The following is an 18,632-nucleotide window of genomic DNA, read 5'->3' on the forward strand; positions in this document are numbered from 1 at the left end:
TTTACACTCCTACCATGAAATTTTGATTACTACTGCTTTGTAATGTTGTCTAAAAATCAGGGAGTACGATGGTTTCTATTTTTTTATTCTTCTTCAAATTTGCTTTGGTTTACTAGATATTTTCTGGTCCCATACATACATACATACATACATACATACATACATACATACATACATAGAGATATATATTTAGAATTTTTGTTTGTTGGTTCATATGAAGAATGTGATTGAGATTTTACATCAAATTTACACATTGCTCTGGGAATTTTGAAGATTTTAACAATACTAATTCTTCTGATTCATGAACATGATGTTTCTGGATTTGTCATACTTTATTACTTTTAGAACTGCCTTATAATTCTTAATGTTCATAACTATCACCTTTTAGATTAAACATATTCATAAATAGGTTTAGAGCATCTTTCAAAAACAAAATTAGGCCAAATACCATTTCTTGGTTGTAGCATTCAACAGCATATGCCACAGTCAATGCTAGTCTTCTCAGAATTCCTTCTCCTATGCCAGATTTATTTTTAAAAGGTGATTTTACTGAAGATATCAGATAAAACAGTATTCTCAGTCACAGAGGTTTAAATATACAAATCAGAATATCATCATTTCTGTACAGTTAAAAATATAAACCTTTCTCCCTTAAGTCAATCACACAGCAAATTACTCTTATACTCACAAAGTAAATTACTAATATAATCCATGCCCTATTCATTGTTTCTTACAATAAATTCAGTTTCCAAAATGTATAAAACTAGTTTCATATTGAAGATTCTCAAATAATGGAATTAACTTTGCACTTGCATTGTGCTCCACAGGAAGCAATGGTTGATGATAAAGAGACAGGTGAAGTCAGTTCCCTTTAAAGTTGATCTAGTCCTGGTATGACCACTTCAAGTATGATCCATACTAAATTCACTTATTCCAACAACTATACAGATAAACATTAGTTCTTCTTATCATATGCTACCCACACCAAGAACTGAGATTTCACATGACATGGACTTGAAAACCATAGGTTGTAACAGTAAAAGTAGTAATACCTTGAGGTATTTATTCTCCTATAAATTAAAACACAACCCAAAAACATGAGATACCCCTTGACATCACTAAGAACATCTTATCAAAAGCTCTTATCATAAAGAAGTAAACATAATGCTGTTAAAGAAAAATGTTCCGATTATAACAACTATTGTAAAAAATCATTTAACAGTTCTTGAAATAACTAAAATGTAAACCATGGTAACATTTGGCAGTCTCGTTTCTGGCTGGGCAGATGTCCAGGGGAAATATACGACCCTCTGAAAGAGATGGCTACATGCTTATGTTCACTGTAGCACTATTTGCAAAGGTCAAGAAATAAACCCACCCAATTCCCAGCAACTAGTAGTGTGCTTCTAAAACTGGGGTCAGATACATAATGGACTAATATTCAGCCATAAAAATAATGAAATCCTGACAAAGTTGATAGAGAATGAAGGTGTGCTAAGTTTAATAAGCCAGGCATAAAAGACAAATAGGACTAATCTCATTTATATGCAGCATCTAAAGTAATTATCATAGAAGCCAAGATTACAAGGTAGGTACCAAGGACTAAGAAGAAGAGGGCTAAGGAAAAATTAGACAAAAATTTCATGAGGTTAGAGTAAAAATTTCTGGTCTGCTATTCTGGTGTGCCATAGAGTGGGCAGAAATAAAGGTAGAATATTATAAAAAACAAGAAGGATTTATGAAAGCTTCTAGCCATAAAGAAATGACAGTATTTGAGGAAATATGTCTACCTTGATCTCAACATTACATGATCAAGATAAATATCAAAAGAGCACATGACCTCTCTAAAATGTACAATCTTTATTATTTAAATGTTTACAGAAATTTGATTAAAATATTAAATTTTGCTGATTGAATTTAATCTATGTAGCATCCTCTGAACTTAATTAAAATATTAAATTTTGCTTATTGAACTTAATGTATATAGCATGCTCTGAAGTTGCTACACAAGTTACATTCAGTCCCAGGGGGCACACACTGTAATCTGAAGAAAGTAGGGAAAATGAATGAATGCAATATGTAAGCTTAAAAGCATCCCCCATGATGCACTTCCTTTCACTATGGAGTTTCCAGTACTCATTAGCTGGAGCATGGAACATACTATGTGTGAACCAAAAGATCCCATGAGGGTATTTATGTAACAATAATCGTGCACTAATAATCATACATCATACATGTATGATGTAGGATCTGCCATTCCTCAGGTCAAAATTCAGAGCATATACGCACATAGCAGCAGAAATGCCAAACATCTGGACTTACCTTCTGCTCCACACCTTTGTTCTGTTCCCTGTAGATCTACTATATATGTTTTAAAGTGTGTTATTTTCACAGCATCCAAGGTTCACTCCACTTCTCTTCTCTGAAGGGTAACTGAGCACCAGCCCTAGACTCAGTGTGGGGTCTCAGTCCACTCCCACCCATAATGTTTCTTGTTAAACAGGCAATACTCAAAGTCACATCTTAGGTGCCAAAACCCTGGGTCTTCTGTTATTTCACTCTTGTCTTTAGCTTCTGATCTAGAAACTTTCCATATACATCTTGACTGGGCATCATCTTTTTGAACACAAATAATTGCCAAGTGACATGCTCTCATGTGTCAATGTCTGCTGCTCCTCCTGCGCTTGGTGTCCAACTCAGCCGACCATCGCCTGGAACAACATTCTGAAGTGATTCACTCCCAGTTTTCTTATACTAAGTCTTAAGAATTTCGAGTCTTCACTTTACTTGTTTAGTGTGTTTTGAAGTTGCTTTGTGAACAGAGTATAAGGTAAGGTTTGTTTCAGTCTCCCATTTAAGCATATATGGTTTTCCAGAATCTTTTATTGTTCTTTACTTAATGAATATTTTTGGGACCTTTGTTGAGAATCAGTTGGTTGTAGATTAATCTTCTTAATGATCTCCGTTCTGTTTCAGTCTATGTGTTTGTTTTTATGCCAATACCCTGTCATGTGACTCCTCTAGCTTGTAGGGTATTTTGAAGTTAGGTAGTGAAATGTCTCAGATTATTTCTTTTTCTCATAATTTACTGTCGCTCTTTAAAGTCTCTTGCACTGTCATATGAGTTTTTAGTAATTTTCTGTAGTTTTATAACAAATGACAATGGTGTTATTATGAGCAGTCATTAACTGTAGTTTGCTTTGGATAATAGGGGTATTTTGCTAATAATTCTCCCAGTGTGTGAACGTAAAAGGACTTTTAATTTTGTATGTTTGTTGTGTGTTTGTAAACTTTAGCAGTATTTTCAATTTTTATTATTCATTAGTTAGGCATATTCTTAGATACCTCATTCTTTGAAGTAATCTCTTTCTTAATAGCTGAGTAGTATTCCATTGTGTAAATGAACCACATTTTCTGTATCCATTCTTCTGTTGTGGGATATCTGCATTATTTCCAGCTTCTGTCTATCACAAACAAAATCACTATGAACTTAATGGAACATGTGTGTTCCTGTGGCAGGCTTGGTGGGACATCTTGTGGGTATATGCCCAAGACTGGAAAAGCTGGATCTTCAGGTATTTCCAATTCTCTGTGGAACCTGCAAGTTGATTTCCAGAGTGGTTGTATCAGTTTGAAATCCCACTAGCAATGAGTATTCCTCCAGATACATAGCAGGTGCTGTCACCTGAGGTGTTGATCTCAGCCATTCTGATTGGTGTAAAGTAGAATCTTGATGTGAATCTCCCTGATCACTGAGGACTTTGAACATTTCTTTAAGTGCTTCTCAGCCATCCTCTGTTGTGAGTTGTGTTTAGCTCTATAATCCAGTTTTTGATTGGGTTGTTTAGTTTTTTGGTAGTTAGATTCTTGAGTTCTTTATACATTTTATGTGTTAGCCCTCTAACAGATGTGGGGTTAGTGAAGATTTTCCCCCAATCTGTAGGTTGTCCATTTGTCATACTGACTGTGTCCTTTGCCTTACAGAAGCTTTCCAGTTTCATGAGGTCACATTTATCAATTCTTGATCTTAGAGTGTGAGCCATTGAAGTTCTGTTTAGGAAATTTCTCCTGTGCCAATGAGTTTAAGGTTCTTTCCCACTTTCTTCTGTTAGATTCAGTGTATTTGGTTTTATGTTGAGGTCATTGAACCACCTGGACTTGAGCTTTGTGCAAACTGAGAAATGTGGATCCATCTTTAATTTTTATTTCTTTTTTTCTTACAACTTTATTTTTTTAAAAAGAGAGATACATGTACAGATTTTTAAAAGCATTTTGGCATAAAATTATATTGAACATATTTTTGTCAGTACTTGATTTTTTTAAAGGTTTGATAGTATGCATTGAGATCATACTAGTTACCATAAGCATAAAGTACATGTAAAACAAAATGTAACATGGAAATAGTCAAAGTTTTCTTGAGTTATTAATGATTTAAGGTCTAGGTTACCCCACTCTGAGTGGGTGCTATATACTTGTTGTTTTTTCTACGAAGGACTGAGGCTTCTACTTTTTGACCTTTCTTTTTTTGAGCTTCATATGATCTGTGAGTTGTTTCTTGGGTATTCAGAGATTTCTGGGGCTAGTATCCAATTATCAGTGACTGTATATTATGTCTGTTCTTTGGTGATTGGGTTTCCTCACTCAGGATGATATTCTCTAGTTCCTTCCATTTTCCTGAGTTCTTTCCAGCTTCTGGCTATTATAAATAAGGCTGCTATGAACATGGTGGAGCATGTGTCCTTATTGTATGTTGGAGAATCTTTGGGGTATAACCTCAGAAGTGGAATAACTGAGTCTTCCGGTAATCTTTAATTTTTCTACATACAGACTGCCAGTTAGACTAGCACCATTGAAGATGCTTTCTTTTTGCCATGGTATATTTCTGGCTTCTTTGTTAAAGATCAAGTGTCCATAAGTATGTGGGTTCATTTCCATATCTTCAACTCTATTTCATTGATCACTCTGCCTGTCTCTATAGCAATACCATGAAGTTTTTATTACCATTTTTCTATAATACAGCTTGAGGTTAAGGATGGTGACTCCCCAAGAAGTTTTTATTTTGTTAGTACCACTCAATCCTGTCAGCTACTGCCTACTATGTTACAGGTCTGTGACTTGTAAAGCTCTCTCTTCCTTACTTCAGTCATCAAGAAGAGAATAAATGTACTGTGTTCTGAGTGCTAAACTGTAGGATTTGATGTAGGTTAAGTAAATTTTAAGTGTGCCTATGACTTACATTGTTCCTCCCTCCTGCTTCTGGAATGACATTACATCTTACAAGTCACAAACACACACACACACACACACACACACACAGGGAGGTTGAGAGGCATGTACACACACACAAACACACACACACAAGAAAATTGTTTTCACTATTCTGGGTTTTTTGCTTTTTTCAGATGAATTTAAGAGTTGCTCTTTTCATGTCTTTAAGGAATTGTGCTGATATTTTGATGGAGATAGTGTTGAATCTGTAATTATATCTTCTTCTATGTCTATATTTTACTTATATTTATATATCTAAGCTACATGTATGCCATGTGGCAACAGATGGCTAAAGAGAGCATTGGATAGGCTAGAACTGAAAGACAGATGGTGTGAGCCATCATGTCGGTTCTAGGAACACAGGTTGTCTACAAGGACAAGTGCTCTTAATCCTTGGGCCATGTCTTCAGCCCCCTTCGGGATTTGATATATATTGAACCAAATGGAAACATGATAATTTGACTTCGTTCCTTTCAATTTTAGATGGCTTCTAATTTTCTTTTTTTCCTTTCATAATTATTGCTAAGATATCAGTTCTGTATTTAGTAAGAACTATGATATTATTTATAACATCTTATTCTAGATTTTAGAAAAGAAAGTGTCAATTTTAGTAATTCGATATAATGTTGACCGTTGCCCTATATAGCCTATATTATTGAGTTATTATTTTTGAAACTTTAGTTTGTTGAGGACTTTTATTATAAGATGTCATTAATTGCCATCTATTGAGATAATCATATGATTTTTATACTTTAGTCTGCTGGCTAGATGTACTACACTAGCTTGTTTATACATACTCCATCATCCATGTACTCCTAAGCTAAACCACCTTGATCATTTTCAGTGACCTCATTAATAAATTTGATCTTCAGATACTTTTAATTTTATGAATCAAATGTTTTTTTGATAATTCAATGCACATGTACAACACATTTCTATTTACTCTCCACACCCTTCTTCCTATAAGTTCTTTCCTACATTTATGTCATTTTGTATATCATAGGAGCCATGTGACAAAATGTCTAACTATCCATTGGAACCTGACAGGTTCATCATTACAGATGAAACTGAAGAAAATCACTAACCCTCCCATAGAATCTATTAGTAGCCAATAGTTCAGCACAAGGATGTAGGACCTATGAGCCCCTCTCTTATCCATAGATAGATATAGCTGTAATGGATATCATGAGGAGGTTTCCCAGAAATCTATAGATAGAACACAACTATTTCAGTAATGGGAGTGTATCCAAAAGATTCTACATCCAACTACAGATACTTGCCCTTTCATGATCATTGCTACTCTAGTAAGTGGTAGCTAGAAAAAGGAAGCAGTCTAGTTGTCTGTCAACTCATGAATGAATGATAAAAATGTCATATGTATATGCAGTGAAATTTTGTTCAGATGTAAAGGAAGACACATGTAAATATACAAAATTGGAAAAATTGTACTGAGATTTTACTGAGTAAGGGAGGGAACCAGGACCAAAAGACAGACATTGCCAATTCTCGCTCTTCCAAAGATTCCCAACTTCAAAGTTTTATATTTGTCTGTTTAACTTACAGCACTTCTAGAAGCCAAAACACTAGAAACAGGTCTTCAGTGGGGTTTATGCTCTAAGACAAGGGGAATATTAGAATATACATTTCCATTTCCATAACAACCTTTCTGTCTATGTGAATCTTTATTAGTGAAGTGAGTTGGCGGGCTATTAATGGGCATTTTTACAATTTTTTATTAATTTTAACAATATATGTGTTGTACTTGAAGAAGATTTAGTCCAATTTACATTCAAAATTATTTTTGAGACCTTTGGCTGTCATTTGGCTTGTTTTCTTCTGTTTGCTTTCAACATTCTTTATTTCCAATTTTTATTACATGTATGGATTAAGGACTTACTGAACCAATAGCCTTAGATTCTTTTGTACACCTCTTTTGTGAATCTGCTTTTCTAGTAGAATGTGCACTTTTCCTTGCATTGGTGAGAGTAATTGTATTTCTTTCACTTTGCAATGGTGCTTTTTAAACATCTTCTGCAATGCTGGCTTCATTGGCATGAATCCTCTAGAATTTTGCTCATTTTTGAACATTGTTGCTTCCTTTCGATTTCTTAATCTCATGGATTACAGTAATGTGGGCTGGCAGTTTAATCTTTTGAGCCCGAGAATATACCTTTTTATTTCCTCTTTGCCTGTGGGACTTTGTTGGACAATCTGTGGCAGGATAATGAGGAGAATATTACACTTTTTCTTCAATTTTTAGAGCACATTTATTGTCTTAAACTCTAATATGTAATGTTGAAAGAGTTTCTGGTCATTTTACTTAGTGTCTAATTAGTCTCTTGTGCATAGACTTCCATGTTTATCCCAGGATTGAAAATGAGATCTACTATTTTTTTTTGGCAAATGAAGTTTCTATGTTCTTAACTTTCCTCCTCTACCTTGGATGAGTAATAAAAATTGTGGTTGTTTGTCTATGTAATGTTGTATTGAAAATTCTGGATGCTGTCTTAACCCTTTCTGCCTGTTTGTTTCCTCTTTGCTCTTCTTCCCCATTTCCTTTCTTCTGTTTCCTTCTGATGGAAACATTTCAAAAGACCTGGTATCACAAATTCTTCCTTTCCCATTATCTAACCTGTTATTCGAGCTGCAATAATTTGATTTTCTGAACTGTTTATTTACAAGACTTTTGCTTTGTTCTTTTAAAAATCTTAATGTCTGGTGAATTTTCCATTCCTCTTCTACCATCTTGCTACTTTCACTTAAAAGTTTGAATTCTCCTGGCTCTCACTAAGCTTTTAAAATGTTTATTCTTTTAAATTCTAGAATTTAAAAAATAATGTTTATTACTAAATAATTTTCATAGCATATGATTTGTCCATTTTAGTTCAGTGGTTTTTTGAGTCCAATGTAAATTTTTTTACATATTTTTGCAATCCTATACACGTAGACAATATGTGGTCATATTTATTGCTCCATAAACCTCATTAACTCTCACTCCCATTTGCCCTTTTGTGTCATCCCAACTAGTTCCCTCCAAATTTCATGTCCATTTTAGTCTTAAATGCAATAGTGGATAATTTTTTAAACAAATTATGTAAAATTGATTTACATTTGAATTTCAGTTTTGTTTGCATATTAAATCCTGAAGTGTTTCTACCAGAGGATGTATTTATTTACCAAGAACCCTTCTAAACTATTGGTTCTCCCACACAAATGCTTCAGTACCACTAGTAGTTTACTTTATAGATTCTTGCGTATTGTCAGAATTACAAGACTTTTTTGCATTGAAGGCCATCAAAAATCTCTTTTCCATCCCATTTTGCAATAAGAATCTTCTAAGCTGCTTTCCTGACTAGTGCCAGCTCACTTCATATATAAGTAGGTGAAATTGTACACAAACTCACAACTATGAATTTCCTTTACTAGCCCAATGTCCCTATACTGAACCTTGGAAACACCGAAGAGTACTGGTCATTTCTAAGATAACTGTACAAATATATGTTTTTTTTCAAGTCAATATATTCTAGTGTTGTTGTTTTTTTAAGTCTTGACTTATTTTTGCTGCTAATTTTTCCTTTAAAACTGAATAAATATAATATTTAATAGATTCTATTGTTCACCTGTTCTTCCCCTATCTCTGGCTTGTCTGTGTGCATGAAATCCACTCTTAGGAAGCAGGAGAACTATAGTGCCCTCTTTAGCGGCTGCCACTTCTGTGTCTCCCTCTTCCTAGTAGTGATTAACTGTTTTGTTTTTTAAAAAATGGTATATTTCAGACATGACTCTCATCACATGAATGTTATATAGCTAGACAAATTATTGGACTCTGAATCTCACACATATAACAAGTTGTATTATGTAATTAATAGTATCACATATGACAGCAATCATAGCAAACACACAGGAAACTCTAGTGTCATTCTATTTTCTTAAGAGATTACCTACATCATTTTAATGGTGACCATTGGACTGCTAGATTTTTAAATCTTGGTTAAAAGTTTTTCAGTAATGGGCACAAGTATTAATGAAACTAACTAGTGATCTATATATTCCTGATAGATGCTCTCTCTTTTTTCCACATAATAGCAACGACTGGTGGTGGACCAATCCCTCTAAACACAACAGTGGCAAATACTCCCAGTTCAAATGCTGTTTCGACATTACTAAGTTCCCAGCACAAGAGTAAGTATGATGCTTGCTGCTACTGTGCTGTGCTAATCTGTCGGGTAGGACTGCAGAATGTTATCCAGCCCTGTTACAGAAGATCGGTGCTCAGCCTTCACATCTTTCTACTCACCATCAAATAAGACACCTATTTTGGCAGCCTTGGCTGGATTCTTAATGTACAGTCTATCCACAGCCACAATGGTATGGGTGCCAATGCAAATTAAGATACAATTGAGTAGTCCTTCTTCAAGTCATTTGTTTACAAGAGGACAGTCCTCAACAAAATGCACAGCTCTGGCAAAACTAAAACGTTCTCTCCAAAAGCTACCTACTAAAAAGTATTCATGAAGATATAACCTGGAAAGATTTAACATTAAAAGAAATTTGATTTAAAATTTAAAATTTAAATTTAAAATTAAATTTAAAAGAAATTTAAGAAAAAGTGTGGGATTATTTAATGGGTTTATTCATGGACACACTTTTGGGATGTCACCTGTGTGTCACCATTACTCTCTTTTGTGACCTGGAGTTGTAGACTGGACAATGACATCACAGAAAGACAGCATAGGAGGTAAATGCTAACCTGGTAATAATGGCTGGATGGGTTCCTAATAATAAAGCAGAAGGAGGAGAAGGAAGCAACGGTGATTCTGCAAATTTCTCTGGAGTCAAGATGTTCTCTTGGATGTGGCCCTTAGCAGGGAGAACTAAATAAATGTGAAGCAAACACTTGATGTCTACAGAAAAGAAGCTGAGAAAGAAGTCTATGGGAGTTTAGACAGACTAACAAAGGGGAGACATGGAGGCTGGAATGAAAGAGACTTAGGTGGCATTAGAGTAGAATCAAGCTCTTGTCTGTACATGGCCAACAGCGAATTCTAATGAAGACAATAGCATAAAGAACAGAGCATCGGCATGGTCTTGTTCACAGCTTCAAAAGACACAAAACTATGTCTATGGAAGAGGAGGTCAGGGTGCTGAAGTTCATAAAATTCATCTGGGCAGCAATTTCTTGGATATGATGATAAAATCACAGATAACAAAAATCACCTGAATAAATAGACAAAGTGGTAATATTTTGTAGATGCTAAAACCTTCTAACTTGAAAGAGCCATGAATTTAATAAGTTAATATGTTAAATATATACAAGACACTCAGACAACTCAATAGTAAGAAAACACTGAGAAAATGAACAAAATACTTAGACATCTCTCAATAAGAGAATAAGCATGGTCAAAAATCCAAACTCATCTTAAATCATAGTGAGGCAGGACCGCATATTTTAGAATGACTCTTATTAAAATGATTTAAAATGTTGAGGAGAATATGGAAGAAAAATAATCTTGGTAAGTTGTTGGTGGAAAAATAAATTAGCATAAACACTGTAGAAGTCCATATGAATGTTTCTCAGAAAATTAAAAATAGAATTACCATATGATCTGGTAATTCCATTTGCATGTATATATATGGAAATATATACAAATATATATGGAAATTAGATATAGACATAGCTATCCAAAGAAATAAAATCTGTATCTGAGATACATATACTTATTTCCATGTTTGTTGCAGCCACAATAAAAATATCCAAGAAGGAGAACAACTATCAGTGCCTTTCAATAGATGATACATTTTTTAAAAAATGTGGTGAAATGTATATAAAATTGAAGGGTATTGAGAATTTATGAAGATAAAAACACATACCACATGTGACAGTGCAGAAGAACTTGAAGGTCATCAAGCTAAGTGAAATAGGCCTCGAGTAGACATACAAATATTTTATAACTTTGCCTCTGTGTGGACTCTCATGAGGTTTAAAAACTATGATCTTGGAAGTAAAGGCCTAATATCCTAGCAACTTAGAAAGCTGAGGCAAGACAGAGTCAAGTTCAAAGCCGTGGGGCTGCATAGTGTATTCAAGGTCAATCAGGAAAACTAACAAGACTGTCTCAATTTTTTTTAAGATCCACTTACAGAAGCAGGGGAGGAATAGTTACAAGAAACTGGAGGTGGGAGCAGTCCAGGCTGGGTATGACAATGTTCTGGTTAGATGGCAAAATCAGTTCTGGGACTCAACCTTACAGCACTCCATCACTGTTAAAAATGATAGATATTTTATTAGAAATGGGTAAGACTAGATTATTATGAATTGTCTTCACAAAGCAAATGGTAAATATGTGATATAACCTTCATACACTGTACACACACACACACACACACACACACACACACGGGGAGTGGATGGTATATGTTGCTTATGAATGTGTCTTGTTATGCTTAGGATTTTATAAATCCTGGTTTGGTTTGGTTTAGCTTTTACTTGGGGTTTTTTTTTTTTTTTGGTTTTTTTTTTTTTTTCAGGTTTTTTTATTACTATGACAGGTACCTGACTCAAACAATTTAAGGGAAGATGGGTTTTCTTGTTGTTTTTGTTTTGGTTTTGTTTGGTTTTTTGCTCAGTGTTGCAAGGGCCAGTACTTGGCTCTGTGTATTTGGGTAGAACATAGCAATGTATGTGTGCCAGGAAAAACAGGGGCTCCTCATCACATAGCAAAGATAGAATAAAATCGGGGTTAGCATGACCTTAGTCATGGATTTACTTTAGCGAGGCTCTGACTCCAATCATTTCCCCAAATAGTGCCAGCCAGTGGTCACCGACTGTTTAAACATAAGCTTGCAAGGAATAGTTCATATTCAGAGTATACATGTTCAGCGTATAGCACTCTGCCCCTGGGTCCCAAAGGCAAAATGACTTAAGTCCAGTTCTTTGTTAATTGACACAAACTAGAGTCAACTGGGAAAATGGAGTTTCAGTTGAGGAATTATCTCCATCAAACTGGTCTGTGGGCATCTCTATGGATATTTTTCTGATTGACATGGAGTGCCCAGTGCTCTGTGGGCAGTACCATCCCTGGAAAGGTGAGCCAGGGATATTTAGGGAAGGTAGGAGAATAATATAAGGGAAGCAAGTCAGTTAGCAGCAAGGTTTCTGCTTCAGTTCTATGGGTTCCTGCCTCAAGCTCTTGCCCTGTCTCCATCAGTGATGGACCACAACCTGGAAAGCCAAAGTAAGCCCTTTATTCCTTAGCTGTGTTTTATGGTAGCAAGAGAAACACAAACCAGGAACACACATTGCTCAAAAAATTTATGAGTTCCTTTTATTGAACTATTTGTCAGCTTGGAGCTAGTAGTCTTATGTCTCGTATTTCTATAACATATGATGCTATGTGGGCCTTATTCATGAAACAAAAAGTAATTCAGGTCATAAAACACTCACTGCACTATGAGACAAAATATGCATAAAATGTAATCATCTTAATGAAAGCAAACAAAGGCTGTCACAAAATTCAAGAAACACTCAACAAATAGGTTAAAGGGAAATCCCATCAACATAATGGATTTAGGAAAAAGAGATGTGTGCACCTGTCTTCAGAATTAGAGGAGAAAAGGGTGAAGATCTCAGTCTAAACTCAGAATTCAGCAAGGGTGCCAGCCTAGTGACTTTAACAGAGCACACTCAGAGTCCAGAGCAACTAGACAAAGAGAAGAGATATGAAAACAGGGAAGAGAAAGGGTAACCAGCTCTGTTCTGAGAAGACGGAGTCTGTATATTAAATAATCCTAAAGGAAAAAGAGAACAGACTGAAATAAAAGCTAGGGTTACCAGATGTGTTTAGCAGATGTAGAGGCCACAACATCAACAAATAAAATCAATTATGAGTTTGCTTGGCACTGATAACTAATGACCTCTAGAGGAAAAATTAAGAAAACAAAATAATGTTAAACATGTCCAAAATAACAAAATATATAGGAATAAATCTAATCAAGAAAATTATAACTGTTCTCAACCGCTCCTTGAGATATTTAGACTTTAGATCTGTTTAATTTCATGGCATGATTTTTTTATTTGCAAGCTTTTTATAATAAGGTTTTGATTGAAGCAATGTTGAAATCAGATACTCAAGCCTCTAAAGTCGGCTGAAAGAAATTAATCTAATGATTTTCATGTGGACAAGGGCTCTGTAATATCATATATCATGGACTTGGATTTTTAAAAAGACTCAAAATTTTACATAATTTGTTTAAAAAATTATCCACTATTGCATTTAAGATGGCACTGTAGTGAAATCTATAACTCCAAAGTGCATGGTAAGAAAACAGGGGTTCAGATTTGATTGCCTAAGCAACCAGTCTGAAGAAGATGAAAGGGGGAAAAAGGTAAAAAATAATTTAAAAGAAATGTGAAACTAATGAATTAAATCAAACAATAAACAAATAAAATATTAGAAGTGGCTTTGAAGGTTATATGACAAGGTCTAGATATTAGCATATATATATATATCACCCAAGATACCGTCCACAGAACTCAAAAAAGTTAACAAGCCGAAGGGCCCAAGTAAGGATGCCTCAGTCCCACTTGGAAGGCAGAAGAATGCAGTCACGGGAGGGGAATAGGAGGGAGGGACCTGGGTAGGAAAAGGGATAAGGAGGGGAAGAGGGAAACATGACCAAGTATTGGGTGAGGGAAAGGGACTGAAACCCTGAGGGCCAGCAGATAGATCGGAAACAGAGAAACAGGTAACCTCGATAGGTAGGAGGTAGGGGGTCCCTCCAGAATGTCCAGAGACCTAAAATGTGGGAGACTCTCGGGACCTGCAGTAGGGAGAGGGAACTTGTAGAGCCCACATTCAGCAGAAAGACAGGGCATCTCTGAGAAGTAGAGGGAGAGAGGGATCTGGGAGGGGGAAAAAAAAGGGGGAGTGAAAGGGGGCGGTCCAGATAAGGGAGGAGATGAAGAAGTACAAAGGGTCAAGAATTTGAAAGTAAGTATGTGGCAGTGGAGGAGGGGAATCTGGGAATAACCACTAGAAAGTCCCAGATGCCAGGGACCCAAGAGGTTCCCAGGACCCAACAGGGAGGACTTTAGATGAAATACCCAACAAAGGAGAGCTGGAACCTGTAGAGACTATATCTAGTGGATAGGCATGGTCCCTGACCACTTGTGGGAAGGGGCTACCCACCCACCTCAAAATATTAATCCAGAATTCCTCCTATCTAAAGGAAATGCAGGGACAAAGAGTGGAGCAGAAACTGAAGGAAAGGTCATCCAGAGACTGTCCCGCCTAGGGATCCATCGCATCTGCTGGCACCAAACCCAGACACTATTGCTGATGCCAAGAAGTGCGTGCTGACAGGAGCTCAGTATAGCTGTCTGCTGAGAGGCTCTGCCAAAACTGAACCAGAGCCAATACAGATGCAGATGCTCATAGCCAAACACTAGACTGAGCACAGAGACACCAATGGAGAAGTTAGGGCAAGAACTGAAGAAGCTGAAGGGGTTTGAAACCCCAAAGGAAGAACAACAATATCAACTAACCGAACCCCCCAAAGCTCCCAGGGACAAAACCACCAACCAAAGAGTACACAGGGGTACCTATGGCTCCAGCTGGATAGGTAGCATAGGATGGCCTTATCTGGTATTACTGGGAGGGGAGCTCCTTGGTCCTGTGGAGGCTCAATGACCCAATAGGGGAATGCTAGGGCAGTGAGGCGAGAGTGGGTAGGCAGGTGGGGGAGCACCCTCATAGAGGCAAGGGGAGGGAGGAGGAGGTATGGGGCTTGTGGAGGGGAAACTGGGAAGGGGGATAACATTTAAAATGTGAATAAATAAAATAACCAATCAAAAAAGAAAAGTTAAAAAAAAATATAGGATTAGAAAAAGGAGAGGCTTCCAAACTCAAAGACACAGAAAACCTCTTCAACATAGTAAAAAAAAATTTTTTTTTAATTTTCTAACCTAAAGAAAGAGATGCCTATAAAGATACAACAAGCTCATGGAACACCAAATTTAACAAAAAAAAAAAAAAAAAAAAAAACAGGAACGACAAGGCATCAAGTGAGAGGTAGGGTTGCCATCCCATAGTCAAGGGCTCTGGCCCGTAATTGTTCCTGTCTTAAAGAGCTGCAGGGATGGAAGAGGGAAGCACCTGAGAAAAAGAAGGTCCAGTGAAAGGTCCAAAATGGGATTCAGCTCAAGAGGAGAGAGGCTCCAAGGCCTGACACTGTTGCTGAGACCATGGAGCGCTCACACAAAGGGGCCTTTCATGGCTGCCCTCTGAAAGACTCACAGCTGAAGAAGTCAGATGCAGATATTTAAACCCAACCAATGAACAGAAGCTGCTGACCCCTGTGGTTGAGCTGGGGAAAGACTGAAAGAGGCTGAGGAAGAGGGTGACTGTGTGGAGAAATGCCACAAAGAAAGCCTGGGAAAAGAAACAATCATTTGAAGTGATCTGGGCCCCAGTGACCCAAAGACCCAATGCATGTAACTCAACTCCTGGAAGAAAAAGTGATAAAGGAGAGCCAAAACTATTTCCTCAGTACAATTAGACAACAGAAAAGCAGCTTCAGGAAATGTGATGAACACAAAATAGAAAACAAAACAAAACAAAAACCGGAAATAAACCACAGTAAAGATAAAGGGAGACTCTTGAAATAAGCTCTTGGGGGACACATTAAGCAAAAGACCATGGGAAATGTCAGCAGAGCTTCCTCGGGAACAATGACTGCCAGCAAACAACAGAGAACGTCTTCCCTACTGGAAGGGAAACTGTCACCCTAGTGTTCTGTGGAGACTTTTACAGACACGCGGAGCTGAGACGTTTCATTGTGAGTAAAAACATTCGGCAGGAGAGAAACAGCACCAGACAGAAATTCAACAAAGAACTCTGGGAGTGACGAACTCAGGCGTGGGTAAAAAAAGCGTTTACCTCAGTTTAGTTTCTTCAATAGAGGATGAATTGTTTGGCTAAAACGTAGCAAGTGCCTTTGAGGCATGACATTCACATAAACAATATGTGGAACAAATATAAGTCTATGTAAACAACATGAGTTTCGAGATGAGAGAAGTAACTATGGGGCTGTAGGCTCAGTAATGGGCAACTTGTTATCCCAAAAGAAAGCTCAGTCTGGTACTGGGCAGATGGCTCCCCAGCAAAGACGTCCCCATAGGTATCCGACGCCTCCTCCGGCTTCTTGCAGTACCTGTGCACGTGTGCACATAACCTTAGACAGACATACACATACATAGAATTAAAATGATTTTTCTACTAAATGTCAGTCCAAAAGAAGCTGATAAAAGAGGGAAGAGAATAGACAAGAAATTAAATACAAATGTTAGGCTCTTTAGCTTTAAATCAAGTACTATGGTGACAGAAAGAATACCATATGACATAAAATGGCTTAATAATTTCTCTTATAAAAGTAAGTCTTAAATCGAACCAAAATATGGCCCAACTGCCTTCAGAATTTTAAAAAAAAGCAAAACTTTGAATATAAATAAACAGCATGCTTAAAAATGGAGAAAGATAGCCCCACATCGCAGGAGTTGGGTTAACATCAGATGAAAACAGTTTAGAATAAATAACTTTTAGACTTAAATGGGGTCATTTAAATTTAGTTGGCACACTAAACGTCTCACCAGTGCTTTATGAAAAGGTCTAAACTTGGACACATTTTTGATGACAGACTGCTTACACCGGAAGGTCGTTAGTCCTAGGCTCTGGCTAAATAACTAGATAATGTGTATCCATCTCTTGTTAAAGCAAAGATTTTCTAATCTGCAGGTGCTATCTCACAAAACATGAATTGCCTTCCACTTACTATGGTCCATAGTTTAAATGGTCATTCCCCAACTAAAGAAGAAAGTTTTGCCATGAAATAAAATCTGACAGTTGAAATTTTAGGCGTTCTATTTAAAAACATAAGTGTGTGTTACTGGGAAAGAGAGTTTATTATTTGGAGTGTTGAAATGTAAACTGCTTAGTTCTGAAGAAGCTTGAGGAAACACACAAACATTTATCAATAAAACAAAACTAACCGTGAAACTATCTCCAAAAAATAAATCCTTTGGTATGAAAACCAGAAAATATAAATGAATAAATATCTCAACTTTGAAAAATTACCATTCATTAATTTATGTTCAGAGAAGTTTTAACAGGAACCAAATATTATATGAAGGAAAACACTCTGCTAGCGAGTGGGAAACCAGTGAATTCTACAGAACAAACATTTCTGGTGCTAAATGAACTCTATTGCCCTTCCCTGTGAAGTATAATGCCATCCACCCTGGTTCACATCTGTGTGTGAACTGTGTATGTGGCCCTTGCTTCATGTGAATGAAGGTGGGAATTCTGGCTTCTTTTCTCCACACGTCTCAGAAGCATGTCTGTATTCATATCCCACTGAAGAAAGGCTTTCTTCTGAGCTCCAGTGAAATTCTTTGGAATTCACAGCACCCTGATGACATTTATGGGTGGCTTTGCTGAACTGGCCTTTTTCAGCTTGCTCCGTTATGTTTCACCATGACATGTTGCCTCTCCATAGCTCAAAGCATACAGCCAAGTCACTGTGGACTGATGCCTCAGAAACCATGAGCCAAAACATGCCTGCCTTGATTTCTTTTAGCAAGTTTGTCACATGTGGTTACAACTGTGTACATTTTGTTATTGTCTGAGCACAGATAGAAAAGAGGAACATGCAGAGCACAGAGGAAAGCAGTATTAGACGAATCTAACACATGACTTGTGGCTCACACACACGACCGAGAATACAGCTGAGTACACATTTGTAAATCACTTAAAACATTAGGAGATATCTTTGAGATCATTTTCTCAAATTCTAACTCAACTGAGAAATGATTCTTACATGTAGATCATGATGTCATATAACAATATCAGCAGACTTTGTGGAAGGAAAAGAGAATTCAGTGTTTATAACTAGATTGGAAAGATACAGTTATTACGTGGCCAGAGAAATTAGAGAGAGAGAGAGAGAGAGAGAGAGAGAGAGAGAGAGAGAGAGAGAGAGAGATCATTATTCCCTCTCCCAATAATGAAGTCTGACACAGCTGAGGAAAGAGAATGGGAAGCAAGATTATGGATTGGTGGTAAATTGCAAATAAGATATATGCAATAAGGGGATTTATTTGACAATTTATCTATTATTTTTAAATGTTATCATTAATAATCTATACTATAGCTATTATGCATGTCTACTTTTTAATGATAACGTTTATATACAATAAATAGATTACCAAATGAACTTCCTTGTCACATAATTATTTATGGTTTATTGTGTAGCTACTTTTATACCAAAATTATATTTTACAGTAGCTGAGAGGATATTTTAGAGGTGCT

At 36.5% G+C, this 18,632-nt stretch overlaps 1 protein-coding gene across 2 annotated transcripts in view; it reads left to right on the forward strand.

Annotated features, from left to right (window-relative positions):
• Positions 1 to 18,632, forward strand: part of EMCN (endomucin) — an 89,962-nt gene that overhangs the window by 43,168 nt on the left and 28,162 nt on the right. For both annotated transcript variants that reach the window (XM_080915526.1, XM_080915527.1), the window contains exon 4: positions 9,355 to 9,450. In XM_080915526.1, coding sequence (XP_080771652.1) covers positions 9,355 to 9,450 — 96 coding nt within the window. The remainder of the gene's footprint in view (positions 1 to 9,354; positions 9,451 to 18,632) is intronic.

The sequence above is a fragment of the Micromys minutus genome, assembly GCF_963924665.1.
Source record: "Micromys minutus genome assembly, chromosome: 4".
Lineage (NCBI taxonomy): Eukaryota > Metazoa > Chordata > Mammalia > Rodentia > Muridae > Micromys > Micromys minutus.